This window comes from Phoxinus phoxinus (assembly GCF_949152265.1).
Source record: "Phoxinus phoxinus genome assembly, chromosome: 17".
Classification (NCBI taxonomy): Eukaryota; Metazoa; Chordata; class Actinopteri; order Cypriniformes; family Leuciscidae; genus Phoxinus; species Phoxinus phoxinus.
This window is the reverse complement of record NC_136892.1, coordinates 12,058,603-12,077,736: the sequence shown is the minus strand read 5'-3', so window position 1 is coordinate 12,077,736 and position 19,134 is coordinate 12,058,603. Positions and strand designations below refer to the sequence as shown.

Sequence of the window (19,134 nt, the reverse complement as noted above, 5' to 3'; positions counted from 1 at the left end):
TTTCATATTTTCCGCAGCTATAACAGTTCTTTAAACTCAACAATCTGTTTTCACATCTGTGTAACAAACCGCTTTCAGATGAGGGATAAATCCTAAACTCTTCCAGCATCAATGTAAAATTGGCACAAACTAGACACTTGAAGCTGTTGAAACGTCTCAACCAACTCCTAAGTGTTAGCAAGCAGTTAGCTTCATTGTTCTGGGCTTGTAAGCTTGCCCTGGTGTCCACCACTTCAAAATTATGAATTCATTGTAAAGCTGAGATCTAATATCACGTCAATTGAAATTCATTCCAGAATATCGTCCATTTTTTAAATACGAGTTAGCCAACATGGACTCTTTTTTTAACAAGAGGAAAATGCTTAGCGCTGCAGATCTGACTCGACATGAGTTTAGCAACTGCTGACAAACAAGAAAAAAAAGAGGTGAACTATTTTGGAAGGGTTGTGTTCTCTAGGAACTGCCGGAGGTGAAACTCAACCCCGAAGACATGCGGACAGACGCGCACACATAAAATTGACACGCAGTGACATCGTTTTGGAAGTAACATGCTTTACAGGTTTATGATACAACAGAAAACAAGAGTTTGATATATGGGTAACACGGGATATTTAAAGGTGAAGAGTGTCATTTCTGCACATTAGCATCAAAAAACGAAATTGCAAAAAGAATTTCAAACAGGTTTCTCAAACATCCCTCATGTCTGTCATTGGTCGACAAACAGAAGGTCCCACCTCCATCTCACGCCATTGGTCAAAATTAATTTCTTATAGCTACATGTTATAGCATTAAGTATTTAAAAGTAAAAAATGACACACTTTACCTTAAGAAATAAAAATTTTACTATGCAAAATCTGTTATTTGTAGGAATGGATGGATGGATGATCAGATACAGAAACATGTGAGGAGTGGGATGAACATGGGAGAAGTAACGGATGAGTAACATACTTCAGGAGAAGGCCAGGCCCTGGAGTGCGCTGGCTGTGGAGTACTTGTTAGAGTCGACAAAAGACTGATCTGAGGGAAGTGGAGAGAAGAAGACGGGAAACGGGAAAGAAGACAGAGAGAGAGAGAGAGAGAGAGAGAGAGAGAGAGGTTAATATCAGACCGAATTATGGGTGAGTATATGGTCAAAAGGAAGATTAGACATTCATGCTTCTAGTTTACGTTACAGATCCTTCCTGGACTTTAGTGATGTTACACAACAATTCAAAAGTTTGGAGTAATAAAGACTTTTTTATACAACAAGGACGCATTAAATTAAAGCATTAGTAAAGATTTTCACGTTGTTAAAAAAAAAAAGCTGTTATTTTTCATCATAGAATCCTGAAGAAAATGTATCATGGTTTCCCCAAATATATTAAGCAGCACAACAGTTTTCAACACTGATAATAATAAGACATGTTTCTTGAGAACCAAATCAGAATATTAGAATGATTTCTGAAGGATCATGTGACACTGACCGTCACAGAGAATAAATTACATTTTAAATTAAAAAAGAAAAAAGTTTGAATTGTAATAATATTTCACAATATTTCACAATAATAGTTTTCAATGTATGTGTGATCAAATAAATCCAGCCTTGTTGAGTAGAAGAGACCCCACATTTTTTAACTTTTATGCACACAAAAAAAAACCCATCTCAAACAATAAAGAGCCTCTTTCTTGCAGTATTGTTTTATTGGAGTTATGAATACGGCAGAATGCAAATTATAGGGGTTGTTAAGCTTCCTCTGCCCAAAGAAGTGAAAAGAAAGCATTTGGGGGAACCATTCAACAACTTATTCAGACAGTTTCTGTAACCACAATTTTACTAAACCACTTGTTGTATTAGTGAGTTTGAGGAACTAAGGATTTTCTATTACAATCAGTATGGTACTTCAGTATCAGCAAAACATCATTACTTTCATGTTTATGACTTCATTACAGATTTACATATAAAAAAAGCTTGGTAACAATTCACCCAAAAATTATTTAAAACGTATATATAATCAAATACTCTCCCTCATGACGTTACAAACCCGTAAGACTTTCGTTCATCTTCAAAACACATGTGAAGATATTTTACGTTAAATTTGAGACATTTCTGTCCCTCTATTGACAGTCCACGCAACCACCACTTCAAAAAGTTCATAAAGAAATTATAAAACTAATCCATATGAATCAGGCGGCTTTGTCCAATTTTTTTAGAAGAGACTCGATCACTTTATATGATAAACAGATTAAATGTATGCTTTTATTCACATATAAATATTAATCAATAAACATAAACAGAAGATCAACCGAACCGCACAAGAAGGAACGTCATTGGTTCTTGCAGAAGCTCAAACGTGCTGCGTAACACGAGAATGAACCTCATTGGTTCTTGCAGAAGCTCAAACGTGCTGCATAACACAAGAATGAACCTCATTGGTTCTTGCTGAAGCTCAAATGTGCTGCGTAACACGAGAATGAACCTCATTGGTTCTTGCAGAAGCTCAAACGTGCTGCATAACACAAGAATGAACCTCATTGGTTCTTGCTGAAGCTCAAACGTGCTGCATAACACAAGAATGAACCTCATTGGTTCTTGCTGAAGCTCAAATGTGCTCCGTAACACAAGAATGAACCTCATTGGTTCTTGCTGAAGCTCAAACGTGCTGCATAACACAAGAATGAACCTCATTGGTTCTTGCTGAAGCTCAAATGTGCTCCGTAACACAAGAATGAACCTCATTGGTTCTTGCTGAAGCTCAAACGTGCTGCATAACACAAGAATGAACCTCATTGGTTCTTGCTGAAGCTCAAATGTGCTCCGTAACACAAGAATGAACCTCATTGGTTCTTGCTGAAGCTCAAACGTGCTGCGTAACACGAGAATGAACCTCATTGGTTCTTGCTGAAGCTCAAACGTGCTCCGTAACACAATAATGAACCTCATTGGTTCTTGCTGAAGCTCAAACGTGCTGCGTAACACAAGAATGAACCTCATTGGTTCTTGCTGAAGCTCAAACGTGCTCCGTAACACAAGAATGAACCTCATTGGTTCTTGCTGAAGCTCAAACGTGCTCCGTAACACAATAATGAACCTCATTGGTTCTTGCTGAAGCTCAAACGTGCTGCGTAACACAAGAATGAACCTCATTGGTTCTTGCTGAAGCTCAAACGTGCTCCGTAACACAAGAATGAACCTCATTGGTTCTTGCTGAAGCTCAAACGTGCTCCGTAACACAATAATGAACCTCATTGGTTCTTGCTGAAGCTCAAACGTGCTGCGTAACACAAGAATGAACCTCATTGGTTCTTGCTGAAGCTCAAACGTGCTCCGTAACACAAGAATGAACCTCATTGGTTCTTGCTGAAGCTCAAACGTGCTCCGTAACACAAGAATGAACCTCATTGGTTCTTGCTGAAGCTCAAACGCGCTGCATAACACAAGAATGAACCTCATTGGTTCTTGCTGAAGCTCAAACGCGCTGCATAACACAAGAATGCACCTCATTGGTTCTTGCTGAAGCTCAAACGTGCTGCATAACTCAAGAATGAACCTCATTGGTTCTTGCTGAAGCTCAAACCTGCTGCGTAACACAAGAATGAACCTCATTGGTTCTTGCAGAAGCTTAAACGTGCTGCGTAACACGAGAATGAACCTCATTGGTTCTTGCTGAAGCTCAAACGTGCTCCGTAACACAAGAATGAACCTCATTGGTTCTTGCTGAAGCTCAAATGTGCTGCGTAACACGAGAATGAACCTCATTGGTTCTTGCTGAAGCTCAAACGTGCTCCGTAACACAAGAATGAACCTCATTGGTTCTTGCTGAAGCTCAAACGTGCTCCGTAACACAAGAATGAACCTCATTGGTTCTTGCTGAAGCTCAAACGTGCTGCATAACACAAGAATGAACCTCATTGGTTCTTGCTGAAGCTCAAATGTGCTGCGTAACACGAGAATGAACCTCATTGGTTCTTGCTGAAGCTCAAACGTGCTCCGTAACACAAGAATGAACCTCATTGGTTCTTGCTGAAGCTCAAACGTGCTCCGTAACACAAGAATGAACCTCATTGGTTCTTGCTGAAGCTCAAACGTGCTGCATAACACAAGAATGAACCTCATTGGTTCTTGCTGAAGCTCAAATGTGCTGCGTAACACGAGAATGAACCTCATTGGTTCTTGCTGAAGCTCAAACGTGCTCCGTAACACAAGAATGAACCTCATTGGTTCTTGCTGAAGCTCAAACGTGCTCCGTAACACAAGAATGAACCTCATTGGTTCTTGCTGAAGCTCAAATGTGCTGCGTAACACGAGAATGAACCTCATTGGTTCTTGCTGAAGCTCAAACGTGCTGCGTAACACAAGAATGAACCTCATTGGTTCTTGCTGAAGCTTAAACGCGCTCCGTAACACAAGAATGAACCTCATTGGTTCTTGCTGAAGCTCAAACGTGCTCCGTAACACAAGAATGAACCTCATTGGTTCTTGCTGAAGCTCAAACGTGCTCCGTAACACAAGAATGAACCTCATTGGTTCTTGCTGAAGCTCAAACGTGCTCCGTAACTCAAGAATGAACCTCATTGGTTCTTGCTGAAGCTCAAACGTGCTGCGTAACACAAGAATGAACCTCATTGGTTCTTGCTGAAGCTCAAACGTGCTCCGTAACACAAGAATGAACCTCATTGGTTCTTGCTGAAGCTCAAACGTGCTGCGTAACACGAGAATTAACCTCATTGGTTCTTGAAGAAGCTCAAACGTGCTGCGTAACACGAGAATGAACCTCATTGGTTCTCGCACATCAAGTGAACATGCTTAAGCTTTCGTTTACCACAACTGATATGTGAATAAAAGCTGCTCAATTCATATGGATCTCTTTATGAACTTTTCGAAGTGTCAAAATGGTAGTTGCGTAGCTGTCAATAGAGCGACAGAAATATCTCAGATTTTCATTAAAATCTTCAATTTTGTTCAGAAGATGAACGAAAGGCTTACGAGTTTGGAACGAGATGAGGGTGAGTAATTATGACAGCATTTTCATTTTTGGGTGAACTATCCATTTAACATCATTACAGGTGCCAAACTGAGTTGCGCAAGACTTTCCTTTTGAATAATCGATCCCCTGGAAGTCATTTGCACAGACAGTGGTATACAGTGTTGTCAGTGTTTTGGGTGAACATCCTTTTTTATTGCTGCAGTATTTTCATTTTTCAAAGTTTTATGATGTCGTTACTGCCACTTGAGTGTGAAGGACTTGTGCGTTACCTTGGAGACCGTTCCCATTGGTGCTGGTGCATGTCGGTGGAGGTGAGGACTGGGGCCGAACGACGGGAGCGAACGCGCTCTTCTGTTTCACAGCTGAAACCATGTTTGCCGGAGAGAAGGAGAAGATTCCAGAGGAGCTGCTGCAGTTTGAGGGCAGGCTGGTGGAGGAGGCCATGGTGGGGCTGGAGGGGACGACTGAGGGAATGCAGAAAAATACATTTTGGATTTAGCAGAAAGACAAGGAAGGAAGAGATAAATTAGGAAAGGAAATTCTCGTGGGAAAGAGTTTAGGGCGGAAATGACTAGTTGCAATTAAACTAAATCATGTCAGAAGAAGCAATTGGTTTTTTTTCTTTAATGTAAATTTTTGTGTTAAAACATTCTCCTTTCTTAATTAAAATCGTTTTTGGGTTTAACCTTTAGCTATTTGTTTTGGGTCAATTTTGCTATTCGGGATGGTTTTCCTTTTTATATTCTTCATTTAAAAATCCAAGTTGCCACATTAGATTAGTTCAAGTGAAACCTTGTAGCAAATGCACAATCCATTAATCAAGTCTAATCAATTGATGAAAATTGAAAGCTTAACAGGGGTCTCTGGGACTGATTGGAATTGTCTGATGGAGTCAGTGAGCCTTTTATAATACTTGTTAACATTGCATTTCAAGTGTTAGCCCATCAATTACTTTATTGATTTAATTAACAGTCTTTAATTCACAGAATTTAAATTTGACAGAGGCGGTAAAACCCTGCTTTTGTTAAAAGGACCAGAGTCGTCGGAGAAAAAAGTGGGCAGGTTTACATTGACGAATTTTGGATTGTTTTTTTTTTGTTGTTTTTTTTTAGGGGTGTTTGACTCAAAGTTGTGCGTCCCGCTGATTTCTTCTCCTTTTTGAACACTTAGGGGGCATTTACACAATATAATTTTCAACTTAAAACGTTTTGGCCATTCATTTACACAACAACGTTTTGTGGGCCTGAAAATGCAAACGTTTGAAAACGGGTTTCGAAGTGCAGGTTTTTGAAAACCGTTATTGTTTATGTGTAAACTACAAAAATGCTCATTTGTGAAAACGATTACATCACGCGCACGCGTATTATGTGCTCAGTCTATAGACGTAGTGTTTCTTCAAAAAGTGACATCGCCAACTACTGGCCTGGCAGCAGAATACAGCGTTTTTATTAGTTTTCGCGGAACCGTGTGAACGGGAATCGTTTTGACAACGTTGTCGCCTGTGTGCACAAAAAACGCAAGGAAAAACTTTTCCGTGTTTAATTCCGTGTCTTGAAAAACGTACCCTAAGTGTCAGATTGCCCCCCAAACAAACACCCTTCACTGATCAAGTCATAATTAAACCAAACAAACAAACAAACGCATCACAATTCTTTTGTCTCTGGCTCGCTTTCTCATCTCTGGTTAATTGGAGAGAGCGAGCAATTAAGAATTAGAACAATAAATAACAGCTGGAGTGAGGTGGCATTGTCAGGCGAGCAGAAGAGAAAGCGCGTCAACAGTTGACGAGGAGAGAACTTTTAAAGAGCTGTTGAATACAGACTGCGGAGCAGGAGGATTGTGGGAATTCTCAGTTGGGAATTGTATCAGACCTTAAGGCCCATACTGTCAGACTTCCTGCAATGATTGTGCATCAAAGACACAAGTTGGTTTGGAAACACAGCCTTGTTGGAGTGTGAATTAAGCACGTCAACTGTCAAATTTCACCCCCGAAATCAAAAGTTCCAAAAGATTGAACTTTAAACACCTTTTAAATGTATTTTAAAAGATCTCAAATCTCATTTGTATGTATTTAAATAGCACATGAAAGCATGTCAGAGTAGGTCTTATTTTACAATAATGACATGACATTTTGTCACGTCTTACGGTGCGGTAATAGGAATCCACACATGAGGCACGAGGGCGCAAGATTCGCGTGAGATCATGTTCAAGTCTGTCACACGAATTTGCCACACTGACCCACAGAGAGCTGCTTTGTCTGAAAGTGACTTGTGTGAGCTGTGTATTATACATCACAACACTATTGACAATAGACATTTTTGCTCATGAAATTTCACAGAAATTACGCTAATGTAACCGCAAATTTCAAGTGCAAGTCAGATGTGAGAGCTACAGAAAAGGGGGACGCGTTTTTACCTAAACTAAAACGTCTGTTTCTGACATCATATCATATGGCAATCACATGTCTTCAGATAACTTTGAATATTTGAATGAGACATTTCACAAATAAAAACAAAGAAACAGCAAATAGCATTGAATTAAATGTGAAATTTTGAAATAGAAAGACAGAAATAGTATTTTCTATTAAAACGTAATCCAATAATCATCCCTTTATTCACAACTTCGAAACTGTCGATTTTTTACAGTGTGCTTTTACGGTGAATTTTCATCATTTCACTTTTATTGTATGGAAAAGAGCAGCATTGACATTCTGCTAAACATCTCCTTTTGTGTTTTATGGACGAAATACTGTATAGAATACATCACATCTTGGAAACTCACTTGCGTAGGGCGAGTTGGTGGCTGAGCCGTTCAGGAAGCTCGGGGAGCCGGTCAGGTTGGTCATGCCGCCGTTGCCGTAGCCATTCATGCTGGTGGATACCGTACTGTAACTGCCCTGCTGAGGGGTGGAACTGGGCACATAGCCGTGCGGCGATACGCTACTCGTGTTACGACTGAAACCTGCAGCCAGACACACAGAAAACTTAGTCAACTCACCTTTACGCCAAAAGAGAGAGAGAGAGAGAGAGAGAGAGAGAGAGAGAGAGAGAGAGAGAGAGAGACAGAGAGAGAGAGAGAGAGAGAGAGAGAGAGAGAGAGGGAGAGAGAGACAATATCTCACCCTGGTTTCCGCCCTGAGACGACTCTGAGACGTTAACGGCGAGCTGTCCAGTGAAAGAGTTCACTCCCATCATGCTCGCGTGGACGGAGCTGTTGGTGAGGCCGGTGAGCTGGTTGTGGTTTCGTGGCACATTGTACAGGGCCTCAGCAATGTCCGCTGCTCGCTTTAGAATTATTTCCTAGGGAAAAATGATTCATCATCTCTCACAATTTAACACTTTCCTTTAGGACATATATGGGTGTTCACTTTTATATCTCTGGGCTTTTTTGTTTTTAGTTTGCGTTACATGTAGGTCACTTTAGAAACGGTCGCGGAAACATTTTATAATTTATCTTTTCATGTCTTTTTATATGTACTGTAAATGGTATTGTTTTACCCTTTATTGTGTCAGACCCAGACTTTCAATATTAAAATATGAAAATCCATCATACAAAGCCATTAAAAATAAAACGGTGATAATCAGAATACAAATTATTTTAAATATTTATTGCGTTCAAATAATTTATATATATATATATATATATACAGTAGCCTACATATATATATTAACACAAATTATGTCCCTCATTCCCTCCATGAATATTTTGTCACTAACAGTTTTTTCTTCTTCAAACGTTCAGTCTCAGTGAAAAGCGTGCTTTCGCTACTTTGTTAATGCAATATTTTCATTTTGTTTAATTTCCAATCATGTTGTAAGTTCAAATTATGTAAGTTTTAAAATGTTGTGTGTATTTAAGATACATAAAAAGGCTAGCTATACACGAAAGTAGCCTTAGCAAAGCAGGGTAAAAAGAAAATGTTGGTAACACTTTAGTTTAGGGCATTTCTCACCATTAACTATTTGCTCATTAGCATGCATATTACTAGGATGCTGGCTGTTTATTAGTACTTATAAAGCACATATTAATGCCTTATTCTGCATGACCATATTCTACATCCCTTAATCCCACCACCCAATACATAAACTTAGCAACTACCTTACTAACTATTAATAAGCAGTAATTAGGTGTTTATTGAGGCAAAAGTCGTAGTTAATATTGAGAATTGGACTCTAATCTACAATGTGACTGAAATTTTATCCAATTTTTTTTTGTAAACACCATTTTCTGCCATTGTCATTTCCATTACAGAACGCCATTACGCTATTACCCAATACATTTTTTGTGGTGAAAATGTTCATGACTAGGAAAAAAAAAGACTACCTATCTACTAAAAGACTACTAATTCTTCTGTATTGCATGTACACTGTTGGACATTGTTAATAGACAAATACCAAGTAGTTTTGTTGTATTTTTCTAAAAGTTTGCGGGGCCAAAAGTAGTGCCAGAAACACCCATATATTTATGCAACTGTTATGTATCAATGATAATGCTCCTCACCTGGTTGTTGTGGGGCATTCCATAAAGTGCTTCCACCAGATCTGCCGCTCTCTTCAAAATCACTTCCTGTATGCAAAATAACACACAGACAAAGAAAATATTGATGATGAAAAAGATTTAGAACCCCTTTCATCCTCAGTTCATTGTTTATAAATGTACAATCCATAACACTTATCGCCTTCAACTATACAATGTGATGTTGTTCTCTTTCACAGATGAAAAAAGGGTCGAATTGCCGTTTAATAACGTCAGTGATCACAGCCAAGTGGAACACATGGAGCTGATGTTTGCTCAATTGTTCTGTGTCTGTCAGGATGAAAAAGTGCAGTATTTCAGCAAACATCTGCTTTGCGTTGAGGAAGGACAATGCAATCTATGTTTGCAGTGAAGGTCACTCGGTTTCACAGTACTGGGCAATAACTCAGCAGAAAGCCAGCTCTCGTAAGAGCTCTTGCGATGACGGTACATCAGAGAGGGAATCGATGCGTTCCTGCTAATGAGAAATAATCACTTTAACATACGCTTTTCTGCGCAGTCACATGACGGGGAAGAAGGACAACGGGTGTCATGGTTGTTTAAGCGCAATGGCTGGAAGGCATTAGTGACTTTTGTGTTGTTTTAATAATGTGATTATGTGGCTTGTGCAATATCTCCACATTATCAAACTGTGGGATGTGCAAGCATGGGAGGATTGCAGCAAACGGCACAATAAAAGTCAAAGGTCAGACACTAAATCCTGTGTTTCGAACAATTTTTCACAAACAATGAATTAATGGTGAAACATCGATCATATCACGTAGGTTTGTCATTCGACACCTCTCATAAAAGTATACCCTATAGGGAAAAATCACATACATTTCAAATTTTTCACAAAATCGATTGTTTATGTGATTTTGAAGCATATTACCAAGGTTTCACATTTCACAAATTTAAAATCTCAAGTGCTATTTTGCTAAGTTTACAAGATTTACCCTCTGGTACTGTTCGTGTGGTGGTCAAAAATGACCGGATTTTTATTTTTATGTTAATAAAATGTATGTTTTAGTGCGATAATGTTTTATTTAATATTTTGTGTTTTTAAGGGATTTGATGGTACTTAATTATATTTTATGCAGTAGTTATAACCCATTTATTCACTTTTTGAGCATAGACCTTAAAATGAAATTTCTAACTTAAACAGACGTAAGTTTGGTCTCTTTTTAAAGATGCCACTTGGCAGATTATTGCTGAAAAAATAAATAAAGTGAAATTAAGTTTATTGTAATGAAAAATGCACACACAAAAAAATACTATCAATTTGAAATAAAATCTATATTTTCCAAAACACGTTTTACTCTAAAACTGCAAGAAAATCAGAGCCAAAAATCTAAACGAGCCGTTTTCCAAGATTTTAAGGATATAAATACAAAAAAAGTGATATTTATATAAAATACATTTGTATAAATATATATATACAGTATATACATGCAAATATTTCTTAAATATACATGCATATGTGTGTGTTTATACAAAAATAATTATACACAGTACACACACACATATATTATGTAAACACGCTGTAAACTTTTATTTTGGATGCGATTAATTGTTGCCCAGCACTAATAAATAATTGCAATGTTATAAATGGAAATCGATCATAAACCCTTTCTTAAATGGCCATAATGATAAGAATCCAAATTGTACATGAAGTCATTTAGTTGATTTACGTACATATAAATAAAATGTATATAAACATAAATTGATGCATGAATGAATGGTTTTATAAACAGTTTACAAAGATATTCTTATATTCACGAAATTAGTAGTTTTACCTGCGTGAAATTCATGTATTTTCCCCCATAATAACTGTATTGTTGTTACTGTAGATGTTTAAATTGCAGTACTGTTCACACGGTCCTCAAACACAGCGTTTTCCTTATATTTCTCCGTCCTGTATGTTGGCGCGTGGGAGAAGTTAATGCAGAAGGGCGCTGCTCCAGCTAACCGTGTGACAGGCAGAAAATTACCCCCCCCCCCATCTGGACACAACCTTCATCAGGATATTACCCCTAAGCATGTGTGCGAGTGCTGTGTTGGAACATATTGCCCTCCAATCAGGCCTTGGGTGTGTCGCACCGCACACACACAGACACACAAACGCACAAACAAAACTTGATGGGGGGTCAGGCAAGCAATGAGGAGTTTTAGTGCGCTGTCCAAGGTGCTAAATTCACTCAATTATGGCCGTGCTGGCACTGTGTTAACCTCTCATTATCGTCACGGGGAGCTGTTAGAGCGATAGATCCCGCGGAGAGAGCGAGGAGGCGGAGGAGAGTCCCTCTGCGGCCCCGTGTGGGGGAGCGTGAAAGGGATACTGGCGAGAGAAAGGGCCCGAACGAACGCGGGGCGGCCCGGAGGCAGTGAATTCCCAGTACGTGCGAGTTTAGCCAAAACATCAATCAGATGCAGCCGAAAAGATGAGGAGCAGAGGTCGATGATGAATACCGTATAGCAGAAACACTGAGCTCTATACATCACAAGTGTAATGAGAAACACTCAAAGTTTTTCTATGCCTTTGGACCACACTGTAAAAAAATTACTTTTCAAAGTGGTAAAAAAAAAAGATTACAGTGTCAGTGTTTCTACTTTTAAAATTTCACAATGTTTTACTTTGTTTGTGAAATTTACTAGGAATTTAATTTTGTTTTGCGATTTTGTTTTTCACTGATTTATCCATAAATGTCAAACAGTGATCGGTTCAGTTCATAATCAAGCATAACAGCAATTTTCACTCCGAAATTGCTAGTATGTTCACGAACATTTACAAAGTAACATTGAATACAACTTGTCATTCTGAAGTAGAAAAACTGAAATAGTATTTTCTTGTAAAACATATTCAGATAGTCTTTACAACTTTGAAAAATCAAGGTTTAAGGTTAAAGACAATCCATAATTGTCCCAAATGGCACTGCGTCAGCAATAGATCATCAAACAACTTCATGAAAATTCATTATGTGACTGAGTCACACTTTACAGGAAGTAGCACACGCATGTTATGGATCATCATTTTGATAGAGAATCAAATAAACTGTCTGCATTTTTACACAGTGTTGATTAGATCAGATCTGATGCAGCATGACATCATCACATATACTCTGTTAATATGGTGACATCATAAACTGCTGACAACAACTCCATATGCAAGGATCTCTGATTTTCTGATATCTGAATATCATGTTTTTTATAAAGGAAACATAAGAATAACCTTTATATTGCTAGTAATATATCAAAATGAACACTCTCTGGACCGAAGCGGCTTAGGTTTACTTGATTATTCATACATCATTGTTTAGAAAAAAATCATTTTAAAATGTGAGTGATGCATCAGGCTTTCCAGGAACGTTTAGTTCATCTTTCAATCATTATTGTATTGCATTGCATTATATGTTTATAAACTATAGAGCTTTGATCATAAAACTAAGCATTTAAATATGATCATAGTAAGACATTACTGGGAGATATAGAGTGACAACTGATATTTATATGCATTTTTTAGTCTATAATACTGCTACAATATTTAATAGTCACACTATCGTACTATATGAGCCATAAAAGCTTTATGTATCAAATGTGATACTCAACAAAAAAACTCAATTTTGACTAAAGGTTCAATAAATGGGTCATTATTTTGTAATATAAAAAAATGACTTTTGGTCTTTCCCTAACACAAAGCTATCGTATGGCTGCAGAACACTTTGAATAAAGTGAATGAGTCTATTTTTTAACATGATTTTTTTTAAGCTTTAAAGTTTCAATTGAATGGTTTGAACATCTTATTTGTGTTGACAGAATCAATAAAGTCAGAGGACTGGAGCAACATGAGGGTGAACCATGACAGAATTACTGTTCCTTTAAGACCATACATACTAAAACTGATCAATAAACGGTTCAAAATGGGCAGGTTATGTTGGTCCATGTTGGACCTCATCGTCAATGTTAATGTCCAGTAGAGCATTCACACTTCTGTTGTCCTCTCTAATCCTTTCATACGGGCTACTACACCGTCTGTCCTTCTGTGTCTGAGTTTGCACTGGGAACAACACTAAACTGAGAGGTTTAGATGTGAGAAACATTGAAAAACGAACTGAAAAAGGTCATAATGTTCATTATTGTTTCTCTAATGACTGATAAAAGTGTAAAAAACAAAGAAATATTTATATTGCATGTGCTGTCCAGCAAATGTTCAAAAGATGCTTCACATTAAAAGCTGTGTGAATCTTGCTTGAAAAGCCTGCACTTTAAAAAAAATCCTTTTGTTTTTACAGAAAAAAATAAAAAGGCTCGTGGTTGCAAGAATAATACAGTAAAATAGGTAACACTTTACAATAAGGTTCATTTATTAAACATTAGTTAATGTATTAACTAACATGAACTAACAATGAGCAATACATTTGTTACAGTATTTATTCATCTTTGTTAATGTTAGTTAATAGAAATAAAGCTGTTCATTGTTTGTTCATGTTAGTTCACAGTGCATTAACTCATGTTAATAAGATTTTAATAAAGTATTAGTAAATGTTTAAATTAACATTAACAAAGATTAAGACATGCTTTATAAGTGCAGTTCATTATTAGTTAATGTTAACTAATGCAGTTAACTTATGTTAACTAATGTAGTTAACTTATGTTAACTAATGAACCTTATTGTAAAGTGTTACCGTAAAATACAGTAAAAATGTAAACATGTTTTTTTTTTACTTCCAAAACCGGTACAATATTTTACGGTAAAATGACATGAAATGTAATGTTATGTTACAGTTTCCCCCAAGAAACTATTAACCATTTAACAGGTTTTTACTGTAGCATTTTTACAGTATTTCACAGTTAAAATGAAGGCCATTTTACAGGGTGTAAATATCAATATCCCACATATTGTGAGTATACAGTAGCTTAAAAATAAGCAACAATATCTTAAACTTAAGTTATGGTTCAGTTCTTTTGTTTTTGAGTGTTTACTTAGTTATACTTTAAGAACAAACCTGTTCCCACCAATAAAAAATAAATAAAAAATTGTTAAATTAATCAATCAGTCAGTCAATCTATTTGGGGACATTTAGGTACGTCCACATCCTCAAGGGTAAAAATCCTCCATGAAGTAAATATTTGTTTTTTTCTAAAACGGTTTTGGTTTGGTTTACCATTGTCTGTAATTACATAGTCTATAATTAGCTTTATATAAAAACAATAGATGTCTATGGTATGCCCTTATTTAGATGGCTAGGTAAACATGTGTGTGTGCAGTCTCTCTCTCTCTTTTTCTTCTCTGTGTTTGGCTGGTATGATTGAGGTGAGCAGTTGAAAAGAGAGACCCGTCAACAAACTGTTATTACCTCAATAAGGACGAGAAAATCGATGGGGCGGAGAGGAACAGAGCGCGCGTGTGTGTGTGTGTGTGTGGCGCCACCACTGCCAACGGGACAGCGGCCAAGACAAGAGAGATGGAGAGAGAGCGAGAGATTATGTATGATTCTCTGTTCCTCCATATGTTCGACCTCTTCATTGAGCTCAACACTGTTCTGAATGTCAGAGGTGCCAGTGTGCTGGAATAATTTCTCTTCCTCCTCACAAGCACACACACACACACACACTCTGCTGTGACTCAATTACTGGTGGTGGAGCAATAATAAAGTCCGGCCAGCAGAGACTTCGATCGCTGACCTGCCGGGAGGCACCGCTGGACAGCTGACTTCACCATGATGGATCACCTCTGGGTGCCCGAGCTCTTAAACTTATCCACACACACACACACAACACTCTTAAACATACACTCGCATGTATATAGTTCATCACCAAACATACACACTTGTGAAACGAACAGTATAATCTCAACAAGCTAAACAAACTCAATACTCCTGAATGTTGAACGGGAAGTTTCAGTGATTTTTGATCTTCCTGAATCAACATTATTGTTGGTCCTGGAACAATAATCCTATCAACCAATCAGATTTCAGGGCTGGAGAAAGGTGGGTGTCTAGAGTAAGACTGTGATAGGTTGATTCTCATCAACGCCTCATTTACCTCTGAGATTTACTCATAAAAATAATATAATATTAATGTAATAGCTCGGAAACAAGCTAATCTAAATATAATATAATAATATAGTGTGATATAACAATATTGAGGAAACACTGGAAAGTTCATTTTAAGAACTTTAGTCAATAATATATAATTGTTTTATCTAATGACTGATAAAAGACTGAACTGACTGAATAATATAATATAATATAATATAATATAATATAATATAATATAATATAATATAATATAATATAATTAATATATTCATCAAATTATGCATTTTGTAATTAATACAGTAATAGCAACACTTAATGGATATGTATTTAACTACAATACTATTATATTATATTATATTATATTATATTATATTATATTATATTATATTATATTATATTATATTATATTATATTATATTATATTATATTATATTATATTATATTATGAAGGCCACCAAGAATGATTATTATAAAGATAGGTCTCCATAAGCACCAACGAATATTGTTCTGTCGCTTTAAATGCTCAACACACTTTAAAGCAGAATGGATCGGGATTAGCTCTCAACGTTCAAACCATATCTTTATCATTATTGTTATAGTTATCATCCTAGGTGTGAACAGGCCTTTTTTATTTCAAACAAAATGCCAGAATTGTGTTTTAGTCCCAAACCTCAGGCCTAGGTCTAACCCCAAATCACCCACAATAGAATAAAATAGATAAATGAAATAAAGGATTTGTCAATATGAATGATGTTCCAGGACCGCCTAGAAAGTTGATCCAGGAACACGTCGTACTTTGCGAATTCTAAGCCAATGCTTTCTGACTTTGAACTGCGAATCCCAGTGATTGAACAAAGCCTGTTTTATGCCATATTTCCAGAGGTCCAGCACAACAAATACAAGCCAAAAAGTCTTATTTGGACTATTTACACAACTAAACAACAAGATTTCAATAAGACCAAATAGCCCAAACTGAAAAACAATTGAAGCCCTATAGAGAGCACCTGTGACACTCAGGACAACATTACAACAAACACAACACATGCAAAACATGGCTCGATATACACGTACGAGTAGAACAACAGCAACAGACAGAAACTTTTTTCTTTCTTTCCATGATGCAACTCTTTCTGTCCTTTTGCAACAGACTCTAATGTTCATCCAAGCAGAATTATTACCATATGAGTTTCATCACCGAGACAATGATGACATAACCATGCAGCCCGCCATCTCAGTCCTTCATAAGTGAGAATCATTACTTTGATGTTATAGCTAATGCTTGACTTTCTGAATGAAGGAACGAGGATCTGGAAAGCACTTAATAGTGATAGCAGAATGTCAGATGAAATGCATACGGCTGCATAATGATTCATGATTCAGCCCACCCAACGTGGATTCTTGATAAACCTGTTAGTTCAATGGAGTCATGCAAATAAGCCTTTAAAGGAACAAGCCGACTTTTTGGGACTTTAGCTTATTCACCGTATCCCCCAGAGTTAGATAAGTCCATACACACCCTTTTAATCTCCGTGCGTGCCGTAACTCTGTCTGACGCACCCACCGCTAGCCTAGCTTAGCACAAAGACTGGAGGTAAACGGCTCCAGCTAGCATACTGCTCCCAATAAGAGACAAAATAACGCCAACATTTTCCTATTTGATTTGTATAGTCACAGCGTGTACAAATAACAAGGTCACATGGGAGACAGCCATCTTCTAACCGTATACACACTGGGAACTATATTCTCGCACTAGGTGAATCATTCCGCACAAGTAGCAGTGCTTCGCCTTCAGAGAATATAGTTCCCATGTATACGGTTAGAAGATGGCTGTGTCTCATGTGACCTTGTTATGTGTACACGCTGTAACTATACAAATCACAACATGTAAATAGGAAAATGTTGGCGTTATTTTGTCACTTATTGGGAGCATTGTGCTAGCTGGAGCCGTTTACCTCCAGTCTTTGTGCTAAGCTAGGCTAGCGGTGGGTGCGTCAGACAGAGTTACGGCACGCACGGAGATTAAAAGGGTGTGTATGGACTTATCTAACTCTGGGGGATACGGTGAATAAGCTAAAGTCCCAAAAAGTCAGTGTGCTCCTTTAAATATTAATCAGCTATCAGTCAGTTATATATATATATATAACACCTCATTTCAACAGCACATTTCCGTTGATGTGTCTTTAACAATAGTGGAAATAGTGGAAACGCTCGTACCTTTGGCAGGCGTTCAGGATCTCCTGGATGTCGAGGTATCACCTTCTGTAACCGCTGAAAACCGTAGTCTATGGTGGGCTCGTTCAGGGCTACGAACAAAAGCAGAGACAAATCCATTCATTTTAGGTCAATTTTAGAAAAAACTGGTTTGTTTTTTTCCTATTGATACCTTACATTAAACACTAGTACATAGCTGACCGTTGTAATGCTGCAAAGAATAAAAGGTTTTTTGGAACAAAACATGGACATTTAGTTGTAAATTACCGTTTTTCCCCTCTCTAAATATACAACCTAGAGTAATAACTCTGTAGAAAATGCAATATTAATAAATACAGCGGTTCTAATGGAAGTCATTTTAAATGGTTGGGAATTCTTACGCCCATGTTAAGTGCGGGGAGCGCATATAGCGTGTAATCGTAGGACGTTTATGTTTGGCGCAGCAATTACTTTGCATAAAGTCTTTATGCTGTCAGAAACGCCAAAAGCCTGTCACTCAGTCTGAGCGAGGGATGAGATGGAGGACAGGAGAGATATTAACAAGCTATCTGACACCATTTTCTCCAGTAATGGACAGAAAATGGAAGTAGAAGAAGAAGAACTGTTTATGATGGCACTTTGTTTGTAAAGTGCCACAGTTTTAAAAGCCTACTTAAAAGTAGGGGACCAAACAAAAACTTCTGATGGCAGTAGCATAAGAGTAACACACGCACGTACACACACACACACACACACGCACGCACGCACGCACGCACGCACGCACACACACACACAACAATAGTAGACTTAACATCAAAATTTAACATCTAATGTTAAAATACATGTTTTAAATGTAACCTTCTCCCTTTACACACTTTAGTCAGTTCAGTTTCATGTCTATCCTTGTATTGTTCAACTAGTCTATGTTGACATGGCATTAAGAAAGTAATTAGCAATAAGTAATGCAATAATTTTTAGAGAGAGTAATTAGCACAGTAATCTAATTACAATGTTAAATATGTTATTAAGTAGCTAGTAATTCATTCTTTTTTTTAGAGTAATTTGCCCATGTATCTGTGAGTGTATGTACTATAAATTACTAATATGTGACCCTGGACCACAAAACCAGTCACATGGGTCATTTTTTGGAAATTGAGATTTATACATCATCTGAAAGCTGAATAAATAAGCTTTCCATCGATGTATAGTTTGTTAGGATATGACAATATTTGGCCGAGATAAAACTATTTGACAATCTGGAATTTACAAACTATCCTCATGGAACATGATTTTTAAAATAATATCCTAATGATTTTTGGCATAAAAGAAAAACCGATCATTTTGACCCATATCTAAAACAATGCATTGTTGGCTATTGCCACAAATATACCCATGCGACTTATGACTGGTTTTGTGATCCAAATCAT

At 37.3% G+C, this 19,134-nt stretch overlaps 1 protein-coding gene across 4 annotated transcripts in view; it reads right to left on the bottom strand.

The window, feature by feature from the left end:
- ebf1b (EBF transcription factor 1b) overlaps nt 1-19,134 on the bottom strand; it is a 136,898-nt gene that overhangs the window by 5,368 nt on the left and 112,396 nt on the right. Inside the window, exons 11-16 of one of the 4 annotated variants that reach the window (XM_079586173.1) lie at nt 17,732-17,820; nt 9,465-9,530; nt 8,086-8,248; nt 7,746-7,925; nt 5,234-5,428; nt 949-1,017 (exon numbers count right to left, since the gene is read on the bottom strand). In XM_079586173.1, the coding sequence (XP_079442299.1) occupies nt 950-1,017; nt 5,234-5,428; nt 7,746-7,925; nt 8,086-8,248; nt 9,465-9,530; nt 17,732-17,820 (761 nt within the window). In that variant the 3' untranslated portion in view covers nt 949. Of the gene's footprint in view, nt 1-948; nt 1,018-5,233; nt 5,429-7,745; nt 7,926-8,085; nt 8,264-9,464; nt 9,531-17,731; nt 17,821-19,134 lie in introns of all 4 variants that reach the window. The other 3 variants (XM_079586172.1, XM_079586175.1, XM_079586174.1) reach the window with 3 other exon arrangements.